General features: G+C 41.1%; 2 protein-coding genes and 1 pseudogene across 2 annotated transcripts in view; 1 reads left to right on the forward strand and 2 right to left on the reverse strand.

The window, feature by feature from the left end:
• The window catches only part of Canx (calnexin), a 1,018,992-nt gene that overhangs the window by 356,835 nt on the left and 638,187 nt on the right, over positions 1 to 23,970 (forward strand). The window lies entirely within an intron of this gene.
• On the reverse strand, positions 13,810 to 14,717 carry LOC127219345 (olfactory receptor 1361-like; annotated as a pseudogene).
• Positions 21,994 to 22,917, reverse strand: LOC127219343 (olfactory receptor 1361). Its single transcript, XM_051180806.1, has one exon. It carries the CDS (start codon positions 22,915 to 22,917, stop codon positions 21,994 to 21,996), a length of 924 nt encoding a protein of 307 aa, XP_051036763.1.

A 23,970-nucleotide genomic window follows, 5' to 3' on the forward strand; every position in this document is an offset into this window, starting at 1 on the left:
AATGGGCATACCCAGGGGGTTTTGTTTTTGTTTTACTGAATAACGAGTTTCTAAGATAATTTATGGGGATACTTGCCCTTTGTTTCTGGGTCCTTTAATAATTTCATTGACTTTCCTTCATTTTGATCCTCTATCTTCCTCCCCATTCAACTTAAATTGTTTTTCTTTTTTTAATTGTAATACAATTAGATCATTTCCTCCTTCCCTTTCTTCCCTCTAAATGCTTCCATTTACCCCTTCTTGTTCTCTTTCAGATTCACGGCCTCTTCTTCCATTAAGTATTGTTACACACACACATATGTTTATATATATATATATGTATATATATATATATGTATGTATATGTAATATATATGTAATCCCTAAGCATGACCTGCTCAGTCTGTATAGTGTTACTTGTGTGTATGCTTTCAGGGCTGAGCATTTGGTGTGGGATAGCCATTTGGTGTTCTCCTCCCAGAGGAAGACTGTTCCTCCTACTCTCAGCATTCCTTGGTTGCCTGTAGTCTGAGCACAGGACTGAGGCCCCCAGGGCTTTCCCTAATCCTCTTTGGCACCTCTATTGTTGTCCTCATTCATTTCCTGTTTGGGCAGTTATGGGTGTAGCTTCTGATATTCCCAGGAGACACAATCTCACAGCAAACTCCTTGATCCTCTGGCTCTTACCCTTTTCCTGTCACCTCTTCCCCAATGCTTCCTGAGCCTTGGGTGCAGGAGTTGTCTTATAGATGTGTCCATTTTCGCTGGGCTCCACAACTCCGCATTTTAATTATGGTTTTCTATGATGGTCTCCTCCGCTGTAAAGAGGAGTGTCCTTGATGGCACAATAACCCTAAGGATGCAGGAGTGGCATGCATACCTTGACAGTAACCAACAGCTCTAATTGGACTCAGGGTCTGCTCAACAAGAAGGAAAACATTCCTGGTGTTCAAAACCTATCCAATTACCCAGGTCTATGAAGTCATGAATCTTGGAGGAAAACTTACAACTGACAAAATTAAGCCAGCATAATTCCTAACTCTGCTCAGTGTTTGTCTTTATACCAAAGGGTAAGTGTAGTTCACATCCATTGTTTGATTTATGACACAGTGGTGGAGCACATGCACCAATACTACTAGTTATTCAGCACCCTGAGGCTGGAGGATTGCTGAATGTGAGAGTTTCTGTCTGGCATGGAAAACACAAGAAGACTCAATCCTACAAACAGCCAAGGAAAATCCTAGGCTCAGCACACAGAACTTTCCATTCTGCTTCTCTGGGTCCCAGAATTCAATGAAGCTTCCTACATTCTATAGTGACCTTGCAGGGCTTGAGTTCCCTGTGTTCTCATTTTCATAACTGATTTTTATTGTGTATTACTTCTCAGTTTCCCATGGGCAGAGATAAAAGAGCTCAACTCTCCAGAAGGCTTTGTCTAAGCATTTAAGCCCTGTTAAATAAAGTTTAAGAACATCAATGCCACAATAGGCCTTTCTTGTAGGCACTCTTTAATATTTGCTTTGCTTTAGTTAAGCTAGTGTCATAGTTAGGGTTACCATTGCTCTGATAAAATGCATGACCAAAGAAACTTGGAAAGACAGGTTTTATTTGGCTTACACTACCACAACACTGTTCATCACTGAAGGAAATCAGGACAGCAACTCAAATAGGGCAGGATCACTGGAGGCAGGAGCTGATGCACAAGCCATGGAGGGGTGCTGCGTACTGACCCCCCCCCCCCCCGCTCGCTCATCCTGCTTTCATATAGAACCCAGAACCAGCAGGCTAGGGATGGTACCACCCACTATGGACTGGGACTTTCTTACTAAGTAAGAAAATCCTTACAGCTGGATCGTATATCTCAATTGAGGTTCCCTTCTATGACATGACTCTGGCTGTAGAACAGCTAGGTTCTTGGGGGCTGGGGTGTTTTAACCTTTTGATTGGCAGCTGTCAGACCCTGCCCTTTTGCCCAGATGACTTAGCTTTATATCATATATATATATATGCATACACACATACACACATATACATATATATATATTTAGTTTCACAGCTAATCATATTTACTATAATCTGTTTATTCATTGGCCTTGTGGCCAGTTTAGTGCTGCCAACTGTTTAGTTGTTTATTTTGAGGACTCCACGCTAAAACTCATCTTTCCTTTTTTTAAAGGTGCATATGACCCAAACACACCATAATCATGTGTGAAGTTACCAAAGATAAATAAAGATTTAAAAGAAAAGAAATGGAATCCCCAAATAACCAGACCAAATGGGTCTAATAGATAGAACCTAATTTAAAATTGCTGTTGCCTCCCCACAGTTCAGTTGGAACTTGTGTTGTGTTGGAACTTCGCTAAATAAATATGAAGTTAGTCTTCACTTTTAAAGTTTGCCCTTCCGGAATCTGCCTGCTCTCTCAGTTCCTCAACTCCTTGCCAACGTTAACAATATCAGCCACTCAGAAGAAAAAGCAATCCCCCAGGAGAGTAACTGTATTAGTTACTTTACTGTTGCTGTGATAAAACACTATGGCCAGACAACTTAGATAAGAGAGAGTTTATTTTGGCCAATGGTTGCAGAAGGGTGAGAACCCATCATAACAGAGTACCGTGGCAGCTGCAGGGTGGGAAAGCTGAAAACTCATCTTGAACGGCAAGCATGATGCAGAGAGGGGGAACTACAAGTGTCACATAGTCCCCAGTGGCATACTTCCTCCTAAACCCTACAAGTAGTGCCACCGTCCGGGGACCAAGGGTTCAGATATGAGAGCCTATAAGGGACATTTTTTATTCAAACCACAACAGTAACCATCTTGCCCAGGACTCTTATTCCAACACATTCTTAGCAAAGACCATTATATGTTATAGTGACTATGACAGGATGAGACAGTCCTGCCATCAGAGTAAAGGTGACTGGGGGAAAGTGTAGTCTGTTCCAAGAGTCACCAGGAACATGCGGGCATTACACTCTGAGTTCATGAGGGGCCCGGAGGGAGTTTGGTGGCTCTAGAGAAGTCCTGTGCCAAATCGCCATCAGTCTTTTCCACATGAAGGAAGATTATTTTACCTCTTCTGAATTTCTGTGAGAGTTGGGTGACATAACACATTTGGCATTTGAGGAGGAACAAATGGCAGCTGTGTGGAGGAGAGAGATGCTCAGAGAGAGAACGAAAGGGGTGAGGTTCCCCAGGGTCATAATGGTCAGAGCCAGGACAGAGTCTATAAGGAGCTGATGGTGAGGGCCGGAAGGCCCTGGAAGCCAGCAGAATGGAGGAAAAATCAGTGAGACGCAGAGAGCATGAAGGGGGAGCTACTGTGGACTGACCGCTGCCCCAACCCAGGAGACAGAGGGCAGATATGTCTGGATGAGGAAAGAACGTGACAGTTGACATTGAGGACACATGGCCTTTAGTATACACTAGAAGAGGGCTGGAACTCTGGGTGTTCCTTCCCATATTCCAGAATAAGCTTGGACTTGGACTCTGAAGTCTGAGTTCCAATTACAACCCTGCTTCTGGCAGCCCATGGTAATGTGATGGTTACATACACACCATGTGGGTGAACACAGCCATTACCCAGGGCTCCCTGGTACTTCCTAGATATCCCTAAGAGTCTTGCTGAGGAACAAAATCCTGAAATGTTAGGTGGGAAGAGGAGAGCTAGCATACTGAGCTGTAGCATGTAGGAGAGGTACCTCAACCTGTGGCAAAGGGGAAGCGCCAACACCTCAGTTACCAGAGGCTGAGAGTGGAACATTCTACAACCATCAACCTCTACTTGTCCAGTTAAACTTCCTCAGGTCATTTACCAGGCTAACCACAGCTGTTTGATGCCATAGGGTCAGATGAGCCCATCTCTTAAAATCCCCTGATCACTGTGGCAGCCAGGATCTCAGGGGTTGTTAAATGCCTCCTAAATCAGAATAATTGCAAATGGTCTCATTTTTTTCTTATCTGTGAAATGAGTGTCTTAGAATCATCCCTTTGAAGAGATAACTTTCAGAGTGTGTGACAGAGAGCGTTAGTCAGAGTCCGAATCAAAAGCATGAATACAAACATCTATCACTAATCCCAGGTGTGGTCATGCTGAGCACTGCATCGGTCTGGATTTTTGTTTATAAAAAGGAAAAAATGCCCCACCCCATCGCCAGGCCTCTGCTGGAGGTGAGTTGGGACCAGTTTGGGTTGAATCTCACCCCCCTTCCCTGGGAACTCCCTGGATTGGCCCAGAATCTCCCTCTCCCACTGTGTCCTGTCCCCATCTAGAACATTCCTGGTACTCTGATACACAACCCCACACACAAAAAGAGCTTGCCCTCCCCCACCCTGTGCCCTACCCTGCCCACTGACCCACCACTCCGGTTGAGCACTGGAACAGAAGGCAGATCCAACAATCCTGCCACCTTCGGGGAACTTCCTGGAGCTGCTCTGAGAACACTAGACCTGCCTATCCACTCAGGGCCACCCTGAGTCCCTGCCTGCTGGATCTTTGACCCCCATTGCCAGGCCCCTGCCTGAGGAGAGATCTAGAGAACTTGGACCATCCAGAGCTACAGACACGGAACTCTGACCCACCTAAACCCACCGGGGAAGTAGCATAGACAGAGATCCCACCTGCACCCACTGGAAGAAGCGATGCCATGACTACAATACAAGAAAACACCTAACAATAGAAAGACAATCATGACACCACCAGAATCTAGGGACTGTACACCAACTAGACCTGAACACCGCAAAGCAGACGAAGCAGAAGAGAATGACTTAAAAAATATCTTCATAAAAATGATAGAGGCCCTCAGAGATGATGTGAGGATTTCCCTTAAAGAAATGAAAGAAAAAACAAACAAAAAATGGAAGAAATGAACAAATCTCTTAAAGAAACTAAGGAAAGCCAAGAAAAAACAATTAAACAGGTGAAGGAAGCAGTTCAAGACTTGAAAACTGAAAGAGAGACAATAAAGAAAACACAAACTGAAGGAATGATGGAAATAGAAAAATTGGACAAACGATCAGAAACTACAGACACAAGCATGACCAACAAAATACAAGAGATGGAAGAGAGAATCTCAGGCGTGGAAGATAAACTAGAGGAAATGGATTCATCGACCAAAGAAAAGCTTAAATTCAACAAATCCTTAACACAAAACATCCAGGAAATATGGGACACCATGAAAAGGCTGAACCTAAGAATAATAGCATAGAAGAAGGCAAAGAAGCCCAGCTCAAAGATGCAGAAAACATATTCAACAAAATCATTGAAGAAAACTTTCCCAATCTGAAGAAGGACATGCCCATGAAAGTACAAGAAGCACACCAAACACCAAATAGACTAGACCAAAGAAAAAGACCCCCTCGACACATAATAGTCAAAACACCTAGCATACAGAATAAAGAAATAATATTAAGAGCAGCGAAGGAAAAAGGCCAGGTAACATATAAAGGCAGATCTATCAAAATTATATCTGACTTCTCCATGGAAACTCTCAAGGCCATAAGGTCCTGGATAGATGTTATACAAGTACTAAGAGTCCATAGATGCCAGCCCAGGCTACTATACCCAGCAAAACTCTCAATCACTGTAGACTGAGAAAATAAGATATTTAATGATAAAGCCATATTTTCACAGTACCTATCTACAAATCCAGCCCTCCAGAAAGTTCTGGAAGGAAAACTCCAACCCAAGGAAGTTAACTACACTCATAAAAACATAGGCAATAGATAATCAGACTTCACCAGAACCAAAGGGTAAAGCAGGACAAATATATTCACAATACCAACACCAACAACAAATATAAAACAAGCATTAATAGTCAATGGTCCTTACTTTCCCTCAATATTGATGGTCTTAACTCACCTATAAAAAGACACAGGCTAACAGAATGGATACGAAGACAGAATCCATCCTTCTGCTGCATACAAAAAACACATTTAAGCTTCAAGACAGGCATTACCTCAGGGAAAAGGGTTGGGAAAAGATCTTCCAATCAAATGGACCTAAGAAGCAAGTAGGTATGGCTATCCTAATAACTAACAAGTTAGATTTCAAACCAAAATCAATCAAAAGAGATGAAGATAGTCATTTCGTATTCATCACAGGAGAAATCCATCAGCACAAAGTCTCAATTCTGCATATCTATTCCTGAAATACAAAGGCACCCACATTCATAAAAGAAGCACTACTAAAAATCAAGGCTCACATAAAACCTCACACACCCCACTCTCACCACTAGACAGGACCACCAGTCAGAAACTTAACAAAGAAACAAAAGAACTAACAGAAGTTATGTCTCAATTGTGTTTAACAGACATCTATAAAACATTTCATCCAAACACAAAAGAATATATCTTCTTCTCTGCTCCACATGGAACCTTCTCTAAAATCGACCACATACTAGGCGATATAACAAAGCTCAACAGATACAAAAAAATTGGAATAATCCCCTGTATCTTATCACACCATGCTTTAAAGTTGGAATTCAACAACAACACAAGTTTCAGAAACCCTATAAACTCATGGAAACTGAACAATGCGCAATTGCACCTTACCTGGGTCAAAGAAGAAATAAAGAAATTAAAGACGTCCTAAAATTCAACGAAAATGAGGACTCAACATACCCGAAATTATGGGACACCTTGAAAGCACTCCTATGAGGGAAGCTCATTGCACTAAGTGCCCATATGAAGAAAACAGAGGATAGTCACATTAGAGAATTAACAGCACAACTGAAAGCCTTAGAACAAAAAGAAGCAAATTCACCCTGGAGGAGTAGCCAGGAAATAATCAATTTGAAGGCTGAAATCAATAAAGTAGAAACCAGGAAAACAATAAAAAAAAATCAATACAACAAAGAGTTGGTTTTTCGAGAAAATCAACAAGATAGACAAACCTTTATCCAAACTAACCAAAGAGCAGAGAGAGAACATGCAAATTAACAAAATCAGAAATGAACACTGAGGAAATCCAGACAATTTTCAAGTCATACTTTGAAAACCTGTACTCCACAAAATTTGAAAAGTCAAAGGAAATGAACAAATTTCTGGATAACTATCACTTACCAAAATTAAATCAAGAACAGACAAGCAACTTAATAGACCTATAACCCCCAACAAAATAGAAGAAGTCATCAAAAGCTCCCCCCACACACACACACACAAAGAAAAGCTCAGGGCCAGATGGCCTCAGTGCAGAATTCTACCAGAAATTGTTCCACACAATAGAAACAGAAGGTTCGTTACCAAACTCTTTTTATGAGGCCACAATAACCTTGGTACCCAAGCCACACAAAGACACAACTAAGAAAGAAAACTACAGACCAATATCTCTCATGAACATTGATGCAAAAATACTCAATAAAATACTGTCAAATTGAATCCAAGAACACATCAGAGAAATCATCCACCAGGCTTCATCCCTGGGTTGTAGGGATGGATTAACATATGAAAATCTATCAATGTGATCCACCATATAAACAAACTGAAAAAGAAAAACCACATGATCATCTCCCTAGATGCTGAAACAGCCTTTGACAAAATGCAACACCCTTTCATGATAAAGGTCTTGGAGAGAGCAGGAATAACAGGAACATACCTAAACATAATAAAATAATATACAGTAAACCAACATCCAACAGCAAACTGAATGGAGAGAAGCTTAAGGCCATTCCTCTAAAGTCAGGAACAAGACAGGGCTGACCTCTCTCTCCATATCTCTTCAAAATTGTACTTGAAGTTCTAGCTAAAGCAATACGACAACAAAAGGAGATCAAGGGGATACAAATTGGAAAGGAAGAAGTCAAACTGTCTCTATTTGCAGATGATATGATAGTTTACCTAAGCGACCCAAAAAATTCTGTCAGGGAACTCCTACAGCTGATAAACATCTTCAGCAAACTAGCAGGATACAAGATAAACTAAAAAAAAAAAATCAATAGTCCTACTATATACAGATGACAAAGGGGCTGAGAAAGAAATCAGAGAAACATCATCCTTTACAATAGCCACAAACAACATAAAGTATCTCGGGGTAACACTTACCAAACAAGTGAAAGACCTATATAGCAAGAACTTTGTGTCTTTAAAGAAAGAAATTAAAGAAGATATCAGAAAATGGAAAGATCTCCCATGGTCTTGGATAGGTAGGATAGACATAGTAAAAAATGACATTCTTGCCAAAAGCAATCTACAGATTCAATGCATTCCCCATTAAAATCCTAGCACAATTCTTCACTGACTTTGAAAGAATAATAATCAATGTTATATGGAAAAACAAAAGAACCAGGATAGCCAAAACAACCCTGTACAATAAAGGAACTTCAGGAGACATCATCATCCCCGACTTTAAGCTCTACTACAGAGCTATAGTTCTGAAAACAGCCTGGAATTGGCACAAAAATAGACAGGCAGACCAATGGAATAGAATTGAAGATCCTGACATTAACCCATACATCTACGAACACCTTATTTTTGACAAAACAGCTAAAAGTATACAATAGGAGGAGGAAAGCATCTTCAGCAAATGGTGCTGGCACAACTGGATGATGGTGTGTAGAAGACTGCAGATAGACCTATGTCTTCGCCGTGCACAAAACTCAAGTCCAAATGGATCAAAGACCTCAACATAAATCCAGCCACACTGAACCTCTTAGAAGAGAAAGTGGGAGGTACCCTTGAACAAATTGGTATAGGAGAAGGCTTCCTGAACATAACTCTAGTAGCACAGAGACTGAGATTGACAATTAATAAATGGGACCTCCTCCAACTGAGAAGCTTCTGTAAGGCAAAGGACACAGTGGACAAGACCAAACGACAGCCCACAGACTGGGAAAAGACCTTCACCAATCCTATATCTGACAGAGGGCTGATCTCCAAAATATACAAAGAACTCAAGAAACTAGTCAACAAACATCAAATAACCCTATTAAAAATGGGGTACAGAACTGAATAGAGAATGCTCAACAGAGAAAATCAAGAAGGCTGAAAGACACTTAAGAAAGTGCTGAACATCCTTGGCTATCAGGGAACTGCAAATCAAAACAACTCTGAGATACCATCTTACTCTTGCCAGAATGGCTAAAATTAGAAACACCAATGACAACTTATGCTGGAGAAGATGTGGAGAAAGGGGAACACTCCTCCACTGCTGGTGGGAGTGCAAACTCATACAGCCATTTTGGAGATAAGTATGGCAGTTCCTCAGGAAAATGGGAATTAGTTTACCACAGGACCTGGCAATCCCACTCTTAGGCATATACCCAAATGATCAACATCCATGCAACAAAGACATGTGTTCAACTATGTTTGTAGCAGCATTATGTGTAATAGCAAGAACCTGGAAACAATTTAGATGCTTCTGAATTGAAGAATGGATAAAGAAGACATGGCACATTTACACAATGGAATACTACTACTCAGTGGAAAAAAACCAACGGCATCTTGAAATTCACAGGCAAATGTATGGAACTTGAAGAAATCATCCTGAATGAGGTAACCCAGTCACAAAAAGAGGAACATGGTATGTAGTCACTCATATATGGATTTTAGACATAGAACAGAGGATCACCAGTCTATAATTCACACCACCAGAGAATCTAGGATACAAGGTGGATTCTAAGAGATTATTATAAGGTCTCTCATAGAAGGGGAAAGATCTCCTGAGCATATAGGGAGTCAGGGGGCATTGAGTGGAAAGGGAACTAGGAGAAAGAGAAGGGGAGGAGAGGAAAGCACGTGGGACTAAGAAGATTGAGTCAGGGGAGGAATAGATGAGAGGAGGGGGGGTTGAGAGGGAGAGAGAGAGAGAGAGAGAGAGAGAGAGAGAGAGAGAGAGAGAGAGAGAGACCATAAAAGAGGGAGCCATTGTAGTTTTGAAGAGAAAGCTGAGTCTAGAGAAATGTCCAGAAACCTACAGGACTGACCCCAACTAACAATTTGAGCAACAGTGGAAAGGCTACCATAAATGCCCTTCCCTGATAATGAGACTGACGACTAACTTATCCACCATCATAGAACCCTCATCTAGTAGTTGATGGAAACAGAAGCAAACACCCACAACTAAACACTGAGCCGAACTGGAATCCAGATGCAGAGAGGGAGGACAAGACCAGGCTATAGGAACACTTAGAGACAGCTGACCTGAACAAGAAGGAGTTAATGGGCCCCCAGACTGATAACTGGGAACCCAGCATGGGACAGAGTCAGACCCCCCTGAACATGGGTCTCAGCTAGAAGGCCTGGGCAGTCTAAGGGACCTTGGACAGTGGAACCAGGCTGTATTCCTGATGCACAAAAGGACTTTGGGAGCACATTCTCCATGGAGGGATACTCCCTTAACCTAGAGACAGGATAGAAGGCCTAGTCCCTACTCTAAATGACTTGACAGATTTAGATGACCCTACCTGGATGGCATCACCCTACATGTGGAGTGAGGGGGGGAGGAGGGGAGGATGGTTGGGATGTGGGAGGGTGAGAGAGGGGGAAAGAGGGAGAGAGGGAGGGAGAGGGAACTGGGATCGATATGTAAAATAAAAATTTAAAAAATTGGTAAATCTTCATACTGATAATGGAATATTGTTCTGTACTTATACAAGACAAGTGTATCTTTCAAGGAAGATTAATGGATGAAAGATTTCACTGTGGTTACATATGCCCTGAAGTAAAGTATAAAAGTTTTAAAAAATATTCTTGGGTCAAGTAAAATACTTCTCTGAAAAGAAAACAGTATTCATAACATATAATGTTTGATTGTTTGTTTTGTTTTTACTGAATAAGGCACATGTTATATTGCAGTATACAGTAAACAATTACTCTGATAGACTTTTAATTTAGGTTATTTTTAGAGTTTACTTCCCTGTGTCTTTGCCTTTGTGGTACCTAACAGCTGATTTGTAAGTTTATGTTGCATTTGGATGGTGCGCACTCGTGTACAAAATGACAGAAATTGGATCCTCTTGCAACAGATGGAAAACACCCACAGATGATTTTTCTCTACTTTTGGGAATTTGCAAATTAATGAAAGCTTTTTGGTTTTGATATTGAAATGGCTGTTGCTAGCATCATTTTAGAAGTCATGGATGACAGCTGCTGTCTTTACATTCTTTAGACTCTTAGTGTCAACCAACTTCCCTGGACTCTTCATTCTACATTCAGTCACTACATTCTGGACCACCTACATGCTATTTCTACACTTAAAATAAAATTAAGCTTGTTTTAGACTAAACACAAACTATGTGTGCAATTATGGAGAAAGTATTGGGGATTAATGAAACAAATATAGAAATTCAACACCAACATTCCAAATACATGTTATGCATAGAAGTTCTCATAAGTATATGTGGCTTGGAAAAAATGGTAAAACCTCAAGCAAATGACATCTGCCTCATTCCTAATTTTAAAAAATCTATTACTGGTAATTGGTGATGTTATTATTTCACACCACTCTTTCCCTCCTTACTCGTAATGTTAAAAGTTATTTTTGGAACAGAATGATTTTATAAACTGTTGTCTATCCATATTCAATTCATAAAATCTTCTTCTCTCTGTGATTGTGTCCTGATTTTCTTCTCGTCCCACTCTGCCTTTTGTTTCAAATCATATTGCAGCATAGAGTAGCTGCCTTAACTGCAAAATCTTTTAAAATTAAACAGGTGATTTAAAATGCTTTCTCGATACTTCTGCCTCCTCTTCTGCAATGTTGCCTGAGCCCTAGGTGTAGGAGTGTTTTGTAGATGTATCCACTGGGACTAAGCTCCACAGATCTATATTTGGAATTGCTATGGTTATCCATAATGGTGTCCATCTGTTGCAAATTGTTGTTTCTTGATGAAAGTTGAAGACTACAGTTATCTGTGGTTATAAGGATAAATGTTTAGAATGTTGTTAGGTGTTATGCTAGCTTAGTAAAGTAGAGGTTGTAGATTCTCCAGCATCTATGACTTTACTTTCACGGAGCATTCAACTAGGTCTCCACTACCAAGCAGGGTTTTAAGTTCAATTAAACAGCAGCTGGTTACTACCAAGGTATGCATGCCACTACTGAATCACCATGGTGGTCATACTATGCGGGTTATTGATGTGTTTGTTCCGTTGGGTTCATAGCTGAGTAGGCCTGTTGGTTGGCTCCTTCTTTGGAAACTTACACGATGCCTTCTGATACTATGAAAGCTAGCCCTCAGACTGGGGCTCTCAGTTCATTCCCACTAACCAGGAGGCCAAAGTGGACAGGGAAAATAATACAAGGCTTCATCCAAACAGAAAGAACTATAGAAAACTGGATTCTGGGAACAGGGGAAATAATCTTTCCCAGGTAAGTGTACACCAATTTGTTATTCAATATCAAACAGTTAACACTGAAAACATAAATACAAATTAACCTCATACAGACTGAGCAGGTTGTTTTTAGAAATATGTATGTATGTGTGCATATATGAATGCAGTGACAATAGTGAAAAAGGCTATGGATTTCAAAGAAAGCATGGAAGTATACATGGCAGAGTATTGGAGAGTATTGACGGAAGAAAAGAATGGAGGAATTTTTATAACATAATATTTAAATGTAAAAACCAAAAACTTTAACAGATACATTAATTGTTATTTTTGTTACCAACATAGTAGCAACAGTTTCTATTCATTTAGTTTATGCAGAAATTCAAGACAAATTTGCATAATATTTTGCAGTATCCTTACCATTGTTTGGGAATAGCGCTTGGACTTGTGCAAGCCCAATTAATAACATGATTGATATTATATTATTTTACTTTATATTATTTAAATTCATGGATCATACTAAACTGAGAGAAGTTATGTATCAAATAAGAAGTACTACAAATGCCATAATAATATAGAAATGATAAAAAATGAAGTTAAAAAACATTCAACAACAAAATATGATTCCTTAAGTCAGAAGTATGAACGGTCTTTTTCCTGCCTCTGCATTTGGTGAAACTGTCTGGTCTCATGTAATTCTGATTAGGACCCTACTGATTAATGAGCAGGTAATGATTATTTACATGAGCTTTGGAAAATAAGGGGCCTTTCACTGACAGTAAATAATACCTGGTCTTCATAAGATCACTTGGGATCTATTACAGCTGTACCTCACTATAGTGATTGCTTGTTTGTTTGTTTTATATTTCATTTTAGTAATGTTATCTGAAGATACAGCTCTATTGGAGCAACACATAAGATTAGAAATCTTTAGCTCACTGACTCTGATTCTGAAGCAGACAGTTTTTTTTTTTAAAGGTAACAATTATTTTGCCTCAATTTCTTTATGATTAATTAAAAATACTACTACATTCATTTTATTTTTGTTTTGTAATTACATTTATCTCTTGAGCATTAAAAATTACATAAGCAAACAATACAATTTTATGAAGATAAACTTATATTAATAATTAATATTAATAAACAACATTACTAGAAAACAAATAATATTCTGTTAAATAATTAAAGTAGGTTAAAAGGTAAAGTAAATGTAGTGGAACCAGAATGTATCCCTGGTGCACAAAAGGACTTTGGGAGCACATTCCCCATGGAGGGATACTCCCTTAACCTAGAGACAGGAGGGAGGGCCTAGTCCCTACTCCAAATGACTTGACAAATTTTGATGATCTTTCCTGGAAGGCATCACCCTCCCTGTGGAGCAAGTGGGTGGAATGGGGTGGGAGGATGGTTGGGGGGCAAGGAGGGAGGGAGAGGGAACTGGGATCGATATGTAAAATAAGAAAAAATAATAAAAAGGATAAAGTATGAAAAAACTTAAAAAAAAAAAAAAGGAAAAAAAAATACATGACATCTAGGAGTCCTCTCAGCTCTAGAAATGTCAAATTCTAGGACCTGAGAATTATCTTCCTCAGGGCTCCTTTGATGTCACGATTCCTCAGGCTGTAGATGAAGGGGTTGGCCATAGGGGTCACCACTGTGAAGATGACAGAAGCCACTGCATCTTTCAGTGAGTAGGAGGAAGAAGGGTGCATATAAACTCCTAGGATCGCCCCATAGAAAAGACAGACCACAGTGAGGTGAGAGCCACAAGTGGACATAGCTTTTCTTATCCCCTGAGCAGAGGGCATCTTCAAGACCTTAGAGTAGATGTAGCTATAGGAAACAATAATGCATGCAAATGGTGTCATAAATATCACTGCTCCCTCAGTGAAGGCTGTGACATCATTGACGAAGGTGTCAGAACAAGGTAGGGGTCACAGAAGAAATGGCGCACTGCATTGTGGGAACAGAAGGTGAGTCGAACCATGAGGAGAATGTGCAACAGAGCATGCAGGTTTGTGATGACCCATGATACGACCACCAGGAGGACACAGAGTCTGGGCCTCATCATCAGGGTGTAGTGGAGTGGGTGACAAATGGCCACATAGCGGTCATAGGCCATCACACTCAGAAGGAAGCCGTCCATGTTGCCAAATATAAACAGGAAATACATCTGGGCCATACACCCCATGTAAGAAATGGACTTGCTTCCCAACATGTGATTCACAAGTGCCTTGGGGACAGTGACTGAGGAAAAGCAAATGTCAACACTGGAGAAGTTGGCCAAGAAGAAATACATGGGTGTGTGGAGATGAGGGTCACAGCTGATAACCAAGATGATGAGAAGGTTCCCAGAAATGGTGACTATGTACATCCCCAAGAACATTCCAAAGACAACCTCTTCTTGATCTGAATTTTCAGAGAGTCCCAGCAGGAGGAATTCTGTGGCTGTTGTCTGATTGTCACCATCCATGTCTTTGGAGAAGAAAAGGAGACCTGTATAGTGAAATTATTCACCAACACATGAAGAAAACTTATATGCAGTTTGGAAATTTTTTTCTTATTAGTTGACAATTAACTGCTAGTAAATTCCCTTGCAATGTATTTTTATAACAAAAGAGTGGTCCAGTTTGAAAGGATTGAATTGTGTTGACTATGATTTCATTGATTCTGCGCTTGTTTGCTTACTGCCATATACATGTGCATTTTATTCAATAGTTAACTCCATCTAGGATTTGGCATACTACATTTTACTGGATACATGAAGAAACAGAAGGGGGCATCTAGATGCTTTATCAAAAATTGCTGACCAGTACCAGTGAGAGTTCAAAACAAGCTAATGGTCTTGTTTTCTGTGTTACATATATACACACATGGGCATACATGCTCACACATACACAAATACAACCACACATGGATACATGAACACACACACCATGCACAACACACACATACATACTCAAACACACACATAGATGCCATTTAACACAAACACGCTTTTACTTACATGTTCTTTTGTCTGACCAGGAATTTCTGGGCATGATCTTCTGGCCTCAACATTCAACTGGCTAGGACTATAAGCATGTACCAGCAATTTTTAATGTTATATTAGCTACCATTTATTAAATTTTAATCAAATGAAAAGCCAGTACTAAGTGTTATCTATTATAAACCCAGAGTTTGTTCTGTCTCCTCTCTATTTTCTCTCAATTGGGAAAGCCAATTGGTTTTGACAGACCTGCCTGGCAGTTGGGCCTTCACTTTCTCTCTGCTACTAAGATGTTTTCACCACAGCTCAAAGCTGCTTGTCTGCTCACCTGAGCTGCCAGCAAGACTCCTGCAGTATAGTATTCCCTTCCTTTCTGCAATCAAATCAGCAGGGATGGGGGCCACACAGATTCTAAGTGCATTGTTTTCTATTGGAGAAAAGCAGTTTTACAGGTGGATAAAATGCAAATTCATGTGCATCTCAAAAGACAATCCCCAAGCTAAGAAATCACCATGGTCAGGAGGTCAGGAAAACATCTGGACTGCAATGCCCATGGAGGGATGCAAGGCAATAAGCTGAGAAGGAGAAGAGTCATTCTGGGGGTGATCAAAGGCCTGGCTGGGGAAAGAGAAGGGAAGCAACAGCTGTTGTGTGAAATAGCCTGGCTGTGGGACAGGACATAAGATGGAAAACTGATAATATTGTTTATAGGATGTACATATGGGAGAGACAGCCATGTGACTGCTACAGTGAGAGTGAAACCAAGCAAAGTGCTAAGATGTGAAATCTAAGTTAACTTCCAGAATGTTGCATTGGATACAGATCAATGTAACAACTAGGGCTGAGAAGATGGCTCAGTAAGTGTGAAGATCTGAGTTCAAATCCCAGAACCCACATAAAACTCTACACCATAGTGCACATCTTCAATCTCAGTGCTTTTATGGTGAGATGAGAAGCAGATCTCTATATGAGTGTTGTGGCAATGCGAACCTACACAAACACACACACACACACACTCACACACACACACACACACAATGAAATTTATCAAGTTAGAATATGCTTCCAATGGGCCATAGGGTGAGTGGACTATAAAATGACAGGTGGTTCATGAGGACCAACATCCTTTGTAGATGTTCATGTTCTAGAAGGGAGAGAGCTTCCCATTAAAGAAATAGAAAAAGAGTTACAATGAGATATAAAGGCAACTTGCTCCAGTGGGACTAGACCACAGCTAAGGCTGAATCTTAAGGGTGTTATTCCGTATTTTCTTATGCTGTGCATTAAGAGATGGTTGACAATGAAATGGTCAGTTTCTGGGAATAATACTAACACAGCAAGGTTTAAGCCCTAGGTGTACAACTTCCACAGGACCCTAGGAACATCATGGTAGGTCATACACACATACCCCTTTCTTTGATTGGCTCTTCAACTCCAACTTTTGGATTTCAACTTCCCCTTAAGCATCCTTATGGAGACAGAATTCTGCTGCCATGATTGTAAAAGAAAAAAAAAAAAAAGAAACTTCAGGGAGTGTGTGTGTGTGTGTGTGCGTGTGTGTTTTGCTGCATTAACTTCTGTGAGTCATGGGAGTGTTGTGGTGTGTCTGGGATGCCAGATGTGCAGATATGACTGCATCTCTGGGTGTTTGAGACCCTGAAGCTTAAAGGCTGCTTTTTTTCTGGACACCCACTAAAGTCAGCACTCTACAGTCTTGTTTCAGTAGCATCTAAGCAGCCATAGTCTGAGACATTTATTATACAAACACACATCCAGAGGATGGACACAGAACAAACATGAGGACAGGATAAAATAAAACAATGACATTCTCTGTCAACACTTTTCTGTCTCTCCCAGTCTCTGTCTCTGTCTTCCTCTGTCTCTCTTGGTCTCTCTCTCTCTGTCTCTCTCTCTGTGTCCCCCCTCTCTCTCTCTGAGAGAGCATGCAGTACTGCTCCTATCCCTCTAAATTCCATTATGTTTCTGCTTCCTCTATCCATGTTGCAGCCCCCACTGTGTCCGTAGCATACAGCACCTCATGTAAGAACAGGGCATGGACATGGAGGAGTGAGATGCTTTTCCTCCTTTGATGAGAGGGACTGTCATCCCATGTGCTCAAGTCCATGGGAGTCAGCCCGCTGTGGGGGCTCCCTCTGCTGAGCCCTGGGCAGCCTTACCTGAGTGCTCTTGGCTGCTATCAGAGGTCTTCAGCCTAGTTCTGTCTCTGAGACTGGTGCCATGTTTGAGCTGGACTTTGAGACATCCACACTTGAAGCTGAGAAGGGAAGGGCCTTTTCTCCCCCACAGAGGGCGTTTGGAATGAGGCCTGTGGCTCTCTCTGTCAGGTTTGGGTGATTGGGAGTGAATAAAGCAATGCTCCATCCCTAGAGGAAGTGCTTCCATGAAGAGGGCTGCCAAGTTTGTGTTCCCCTGCGGTGGGTGGATTTCTCAAAGGTTCTAATTAGAGACATAAATGAAATATTCACAGTCTGTATTCTTTCTGGGCATTGATATCTTAGGATCTTCAGAAAGTCAGTTCTTGTAAAGTGCTCACTTCTAGGGCTCTATCCTTGGTTAAGTATTTATATTTTATCATGTCTGATAAGGTGATACTTACAAACATACATTATATGACATCACAATAAACAAATATTATGTATCACATAGCAATGAAATATAAAATTTTGTCAAGTGAAAGTAGAAGTTAAGGTCAGAATGAATTTGATGCAAAAATCTAGCAAGTACATTACTAGAAATCGGATTACAAACCAATTAATATCACCATCATTGATGTGGCCAAAGAACAAAATGGGAGCCTTCTGTCAATTATTAATCAACTACCAAACCCAACTGCAATGGCTTCTATAACAATCATGTGAATGGTGCACAAAAAGTACTTGACAAAATTCTAAAAACGTGAATGAGTGTATAAATTCCCAATAAATCCCAAGTTAAAGTGCTTCTCCACCTGATGAAAAGTTTTTATCAAAAGATTTCATCACAGTCGATAAGGTGCCCAATATTAATCTTGATCTGTCATGTATTTCAACTGATCTTTCTACAAATGACTTTGCTCTTCTACTCATTCTTCTGTTTATAACTGTTAGACTAAGCTCATCAGTTAATAAAAAGAAATCTTAAGGTGTTTGATGTGGCAGCGATAAATCCACTCAGTGTTTTGAAAAGTAATAACTGATGAAGGGTCTTCTGAACTTTCAATACCATGGATCTCTCTAAGCATTGACTCTTCTTTTTCTTCTTCCGGCTTCTAGAAAGAACCAAAATGACTTGTAGGGCCAGCATGACTGTTCAGTAGGTAAAGACTCTTTTCACCAAGTATGAGTTTGATACCTAGAACATACAAGGTCAGAGGAGAGAACTCACTCCTGACAGTTATCCTCTGACCTTCACAAGCACACCATGGCAAACATGTACACACGCGCGCGCGCGCGCGCACACACACACACACACACACACATACACACACACATATACACAAAGACATACACACACACACAAATACACACACAGAGAAAAAGACAGAAATTTAATTCTTTTTAAAAATGTCTTATAGACATTGACATAAGGACATTGTATACATTTTTTTTATTGTTTTTCTTTCTTTTCTCTTTTTTCTGGTAGGGTCTCACCATAAAGAACATGATGGCCTTGAAATCCCATCTTTTTGTCTCAGGCTTCCAAGAGCTGGGATTAAAGATCTCACTCTACACAGAGGGGTGCAGTAAAGAAACTGTAAACATTACCACTCCATGGTGTGCTCGAAGGGAAGGAAGGTTTTTATTGTTGATCTGAGACAGAACAGCCAGAGGATCTGGAAGAGGTCAGAGCAGACAGAGCACATATCCAGGGCTATCTGTGAGAGAAGAGTGAATAATCAGAAACAGAATAGAGAAGCATAGTGAGAATCGCTAGAGCAGAAAATAGTGAGGATATGAGGAGAGCTGAGTTATAAGAAGGATGAGTAGCTATGGGGTGGGGGAGCCCTGAGCTGGAGGGAATAGAAGGGCTAGGACCCCAGCATGGGCATGTGTAACAGGTACTTGTGATACTGAAGTGAGATTTGCTCTGATATGCTGGTGGGTACCACAGATAGCCAAATAGCCCTTCAGTTGGATATAAGGGAAATTACTCCTTTCAGTAGATGGGACCGACTTCACAAATTCCTGAGGAACGCTGGGTTTATCTACCTGCCAGAAATACTATAGTCCATCTTGAGCTCATATCTAAATATACAAACAGCCATTTAGAGTTTGGGAAATTGGGGTTTCCTTTGGATCTGACACTCACCAGCATGACTGGCTTTATATATGATACATTATAAAGTGGACTTTTAAAAAAACATTGACTCCAAATTTCATTATTGGTATACAGAAAAACAATTTAGTTTTGAGTATTGACTTTACACACTGTGATCCTTAAAACCTGAGATCTTGCCTTTTTTTCTTTATGGGTTTTATGTATTTATTTGCTGGCTTTGGTGTGGTTTTTGGCATGTCCCTTGGCATTTTTTAATTCCAGAAAATGCTATTAATGATCTTATTTTCCATTTCGATCTCTGCATTGTCTTGTTCTTGCACCATTAGATAGGACATCAGCTCAATGCTGAATTAGGGTGATCAGAACATTCCTCTAACCTTGTCCCCAGGGTTAGAGAAGAGAAGGTTAAGTATTTCTTCTTAAATATAATGTTTGCTGCAAGGTTGGGGATTGATTGATTGATTGATTGATTGATTGACTGATTAGTTGACTGACTGATCCACTGATTGATTGATAAAAGCCCTTTCTAGGTGGAGAGAAAGTACCTGGCTGCAAACTCTGTACCAAGAGGGAAAGCTAATAATCCTCTCATGTTCTGATAAGACATGGCTGCTCTTGGTTCCAATGAGGCTAGTATCCCTGCCCTTCTCTCAGGGTTCCTTCAGATCAGTCAAAACAGCCACCCACTAAATTCTGAAGACAAAACCCCTGGAACCAATCTAGTACCAGCTGTTTCAGGAAGTGGACTGCTCTACAAGCTCCTGCTTCCTGTAAGCCCAGCCCTTTCTCACCAAGGAGCTTAGGCCTTACTTCATCAGAGAGTCCCAGAGTACTATCCTGCTGTGAGGCTCTGGAACTCTGAAAGAGCTGATTATCACCAGCTCTTTACTTCCTGGTTGCCATTTGCGGGAGAGCCATCCCTATAAATTCCTGTCCTTCATTGTACACTGGTGTGCGATTCTCTACTTCAGGCTCTAGTCTGTAGGCTGTTTGAACCAATTACAGGAGTTTATACTGAGGATTTATATGTAAATAGAGACACGTGTCTTTTCTATGAAACTCTAGTGCTAACCCTTGGAGTGCCAGATAAGATTGTCCTGCATTTTTATTGGTATTTGCTGCCTTTCAGTTAGACACAAATAGAAAACCTCATCTCTGCCCTGTTGGAATCAGATGTTTACTAAGGAGAGGCATTCCCTTGTGCAGTTCTCGTGTGTTCCACACAGTGTGTTTTTAACATGTGATCTCCTTGATCACTCTGCCTTGTAACTGGACTTTGTCCATGTATATGAAGGCTGTTGATTACTATTACTTAATTGTAAATACTCATAACTTGCTGCATTATTTCCTACATTTGAATTAGTTTTACATTTTTTCTTTAAAATCTTTATTATGCCACCATATCCTCTGCCTATAAAGACAGTGGTGCTTTATTGTCTGAAGCTTCCAGTGTCCATCCCCGAGTGGCATTGTAAGGATGGAAAAATTTAGCCTAACTCTCCCTAGACCCTGCCCCCTAGCAGTGAGTAGGCAAAAGGTCACATTCTTGACTGTTTCCGACATGGCTGTTTACAACAGCACCTGTGAGTGAGTGAACACAGGACATGAGCCTTGTCACACCTCCCAGAAGCCCTAGTGAAAGTAGACTTCCTGGGCTAAGCACATGCTTGTATAGTTCAAATTGATTGGCCCGCACTGGATGCTATGAGATGATTAGTTTGTGATGCATGGGCTTTGTTGTAACCCTATAAAAGCTGTCTGAACCCTGTACCCAGAGTTCCCCAGTCCTCTGCCCCCACATGAGTATGGCTGCGGACTTGGAATCCCAGTGCACTTGGAATATAAAAGACCTCATGCTTTTGCATCAAGATCACTTCTCGTTAGTGATTGGGGGGGGCGCTTTTCCTGAGTCAGGGCGTGAGGGTCCACGCCCTCTGCGGGTCTTTCAGCATCAGTCCCAGACTGGTGCCCATTCTGAGGAGGGAAAGTCCAACAGGACAGGAAGGGACCAGTGGGTCTGCAAAGGAGCACTCTGAGCTGGGAAATGTAGAAGAGATGCTTAAGCCTGGGACAGACAAAAACTTGCCATTTTCCCACCAGCAGGTGAACTAGATGCACCTCATCAAAGGCCAGAGAGAGATCAGAGAAGGGGGATCAACTCTAAAGTCCTGTAAAAACCCCAGGGTATTGTGGGAGCAGGCCTCTGACACACTGGGGGGACCACCTCAAGCCATAGTGCACCCTGTTATCCCAGGGTTTCTTGTCTTTGAAATAAGTCCCTCAGAATAAGACCTTTTCAGAGATGACAAATTACTGCTTTTATGAAAATGAGCATCTGCCAGCAAGAGATTTACAAACACAATAATGATCATTTGTTATTATTAGTCACAGGGAAAGCCATGCATTAATTCTATACCAATCTATGCATTGTTTTCTCTGAAAAGATGTCTGGGAGTCCTTTCAGCTCTTAAATTTTCATAGTCTAGCATCTGAGAATTATCTTCCTTAGGGCTCCTTTCATGTCACGATTTCTCAGGCTGTAGATGAAGGGATTGACCAGTGGTGTCACCACTGTGAAGATGACAGTGGCCACTGTGTCCTGTAATGAGTAGGAGGATGAAGGACGCATATAGACCCCCAGGATTGCCCCATAGAAGAGAGAGACCACGGTGAGGTGAGACCCACATGTGGATAGGGCTTTCTTTATCCCATGAGTAGAGGGCATCTTCAGGACATTAGAGAAAATGTAAATATAGGAAACAACAATACATGAAAATGGTGTCAGGAATATCACTCCACCTACAGTAAAGACCATCAGGTCATTGATGAAGGTGTCAGAACAAGAGAGCTTCAGGATAGGGTAGGGGTCACAGAAGAAATGGCGCACTGCATTGTGGGAACAGAAGGTGAGTCGAACCATGAGGAGAGTGTGCAACAGAGCATGCAGGTTTGTGATGACCCATGATACGACCACCAGGAGGACACAGAGTCTGGGCCTCATCATCAGGGTGTAGTGGAGTGGGTGACAAATGGCCACATAGCGGTCATAGGCCATCACACTCAGGAGGAAGCCGTCCAGGTTGATGAATGTGATAAAGAAATAGATCTGGGTCATACACTCTGTGTAAGAGATGGACTTGCTTCCCAACACTTGATTTACCAGTGCTTTGGGGATGGTGACTGAAGAAAAACAGATGTCAACACTAGAGAGGTTGGCCAAGAAGAAGTACATGGGTGTGTGGAGATGAGGATCATGGTTGATAGCTAGGATAATGAGAAGGTTCCCAGAGATGGTAACGATGTACATCCCCAAGAACATTCCAAAGACGACCTCTTCTTGCTCTGAGTTTCCAGAGAGTCCCAGAAGGAGGAATTCTGCAACTGTGGTCTCATTATCTCTAGCCATGTCTGTGGGGAAAAAAAGTATGGCCAATTAGTAAGATAATTTGCCAACATTTAAGCAAAAACAGTTTCTATTTTGTATTGGTTGGCTAGTTGGTGATGAGTAAATACTAACACACTTCCAGTATTGTAGAATCATAAAGTAAAATCCCTGTGCCATTCTAGTGCTCATACCTTCTGAGCTACATTCCTGTTTCCTAGGTTCCACATGCAGGACATTCCTACATAATATTCATCTTTGTCCAACAATTAAGGCGATGAATTTAATTTATAGATGATGAAATTTAGGTTGGGACCTTTAGGTCATTGAACCACATTTGCAGAGCCAATGGAATAAAGTGCAAGACAAGTTTAGTGCTTTTTCTTTAGCCTGCATGTTAACAGCTTTCATCTATGGAAATTTTAACCAAGGAGCAAGTGCTGTGTCGGGTCTCTATACTATAACCCTGAAGCTTTTGTCTCTTTCCAACTTTTGGAGAGTTGGAAAGTGTATGGCCTTTGAGAACCTGCCTGGTGGTTTTCTTGGTGTCATATCTGTCACTGGGCTTATGCAAGGGCCATGCAAGGGCCATGCAAAGGCCTCAGTGTGAGCATTACCACCTCAGAGAAGGAAAGCCTCCTGTGAGCACACTGGAGTGTTTTTCTGAGATGAAAAGCAATTACCAAATGATAAAGAACAATTTAATGCAGTCTGTCCCAAAGACTAGCCTGGCCTGATAAGCCCTTTCTGTGGAGTGGACACAGGTGGCAGGCAGAGGAGTTGGGGGATGTCAGGTAAGACATCTGGTCTGCAGTGCTCCTGGAGGAATTCAAGGTGTTTGCCCAGAGAGGCAGAGCACTGCTTGCCTAGCTGATCAAAGGCCTTGGGACAAAGGCAAAGAGGCAGACCTGCTATGTCAGTGGTTCTTAACCAGTGGGTCACGCCCCCTTGGAGGTCACATATCAGATAACCTGTATACCAAATATTTACATTACAATTGATAACAATAACAAAATTATAATTATGAAACAGCAATGAAAATAATTTTTTGGTTGAGGGACCCCACAACAACAACAA

The sequence above is a fragment of the Phodopus roborovskii genome, unplaced genomic scaffold, assembly GCF_943737965.1.
Source record: "Phodopus roborovskii unplaced genomic scaffold, PHOROB, whole genome shotgun sequence".
In the NCBI taxonomy this organism is placed as follows: Eukaryota; Metazoa; Chordata; class Mammalia; order Rodentia; family Cricetidae; genus Phodopus; species Phodopus roborovskii.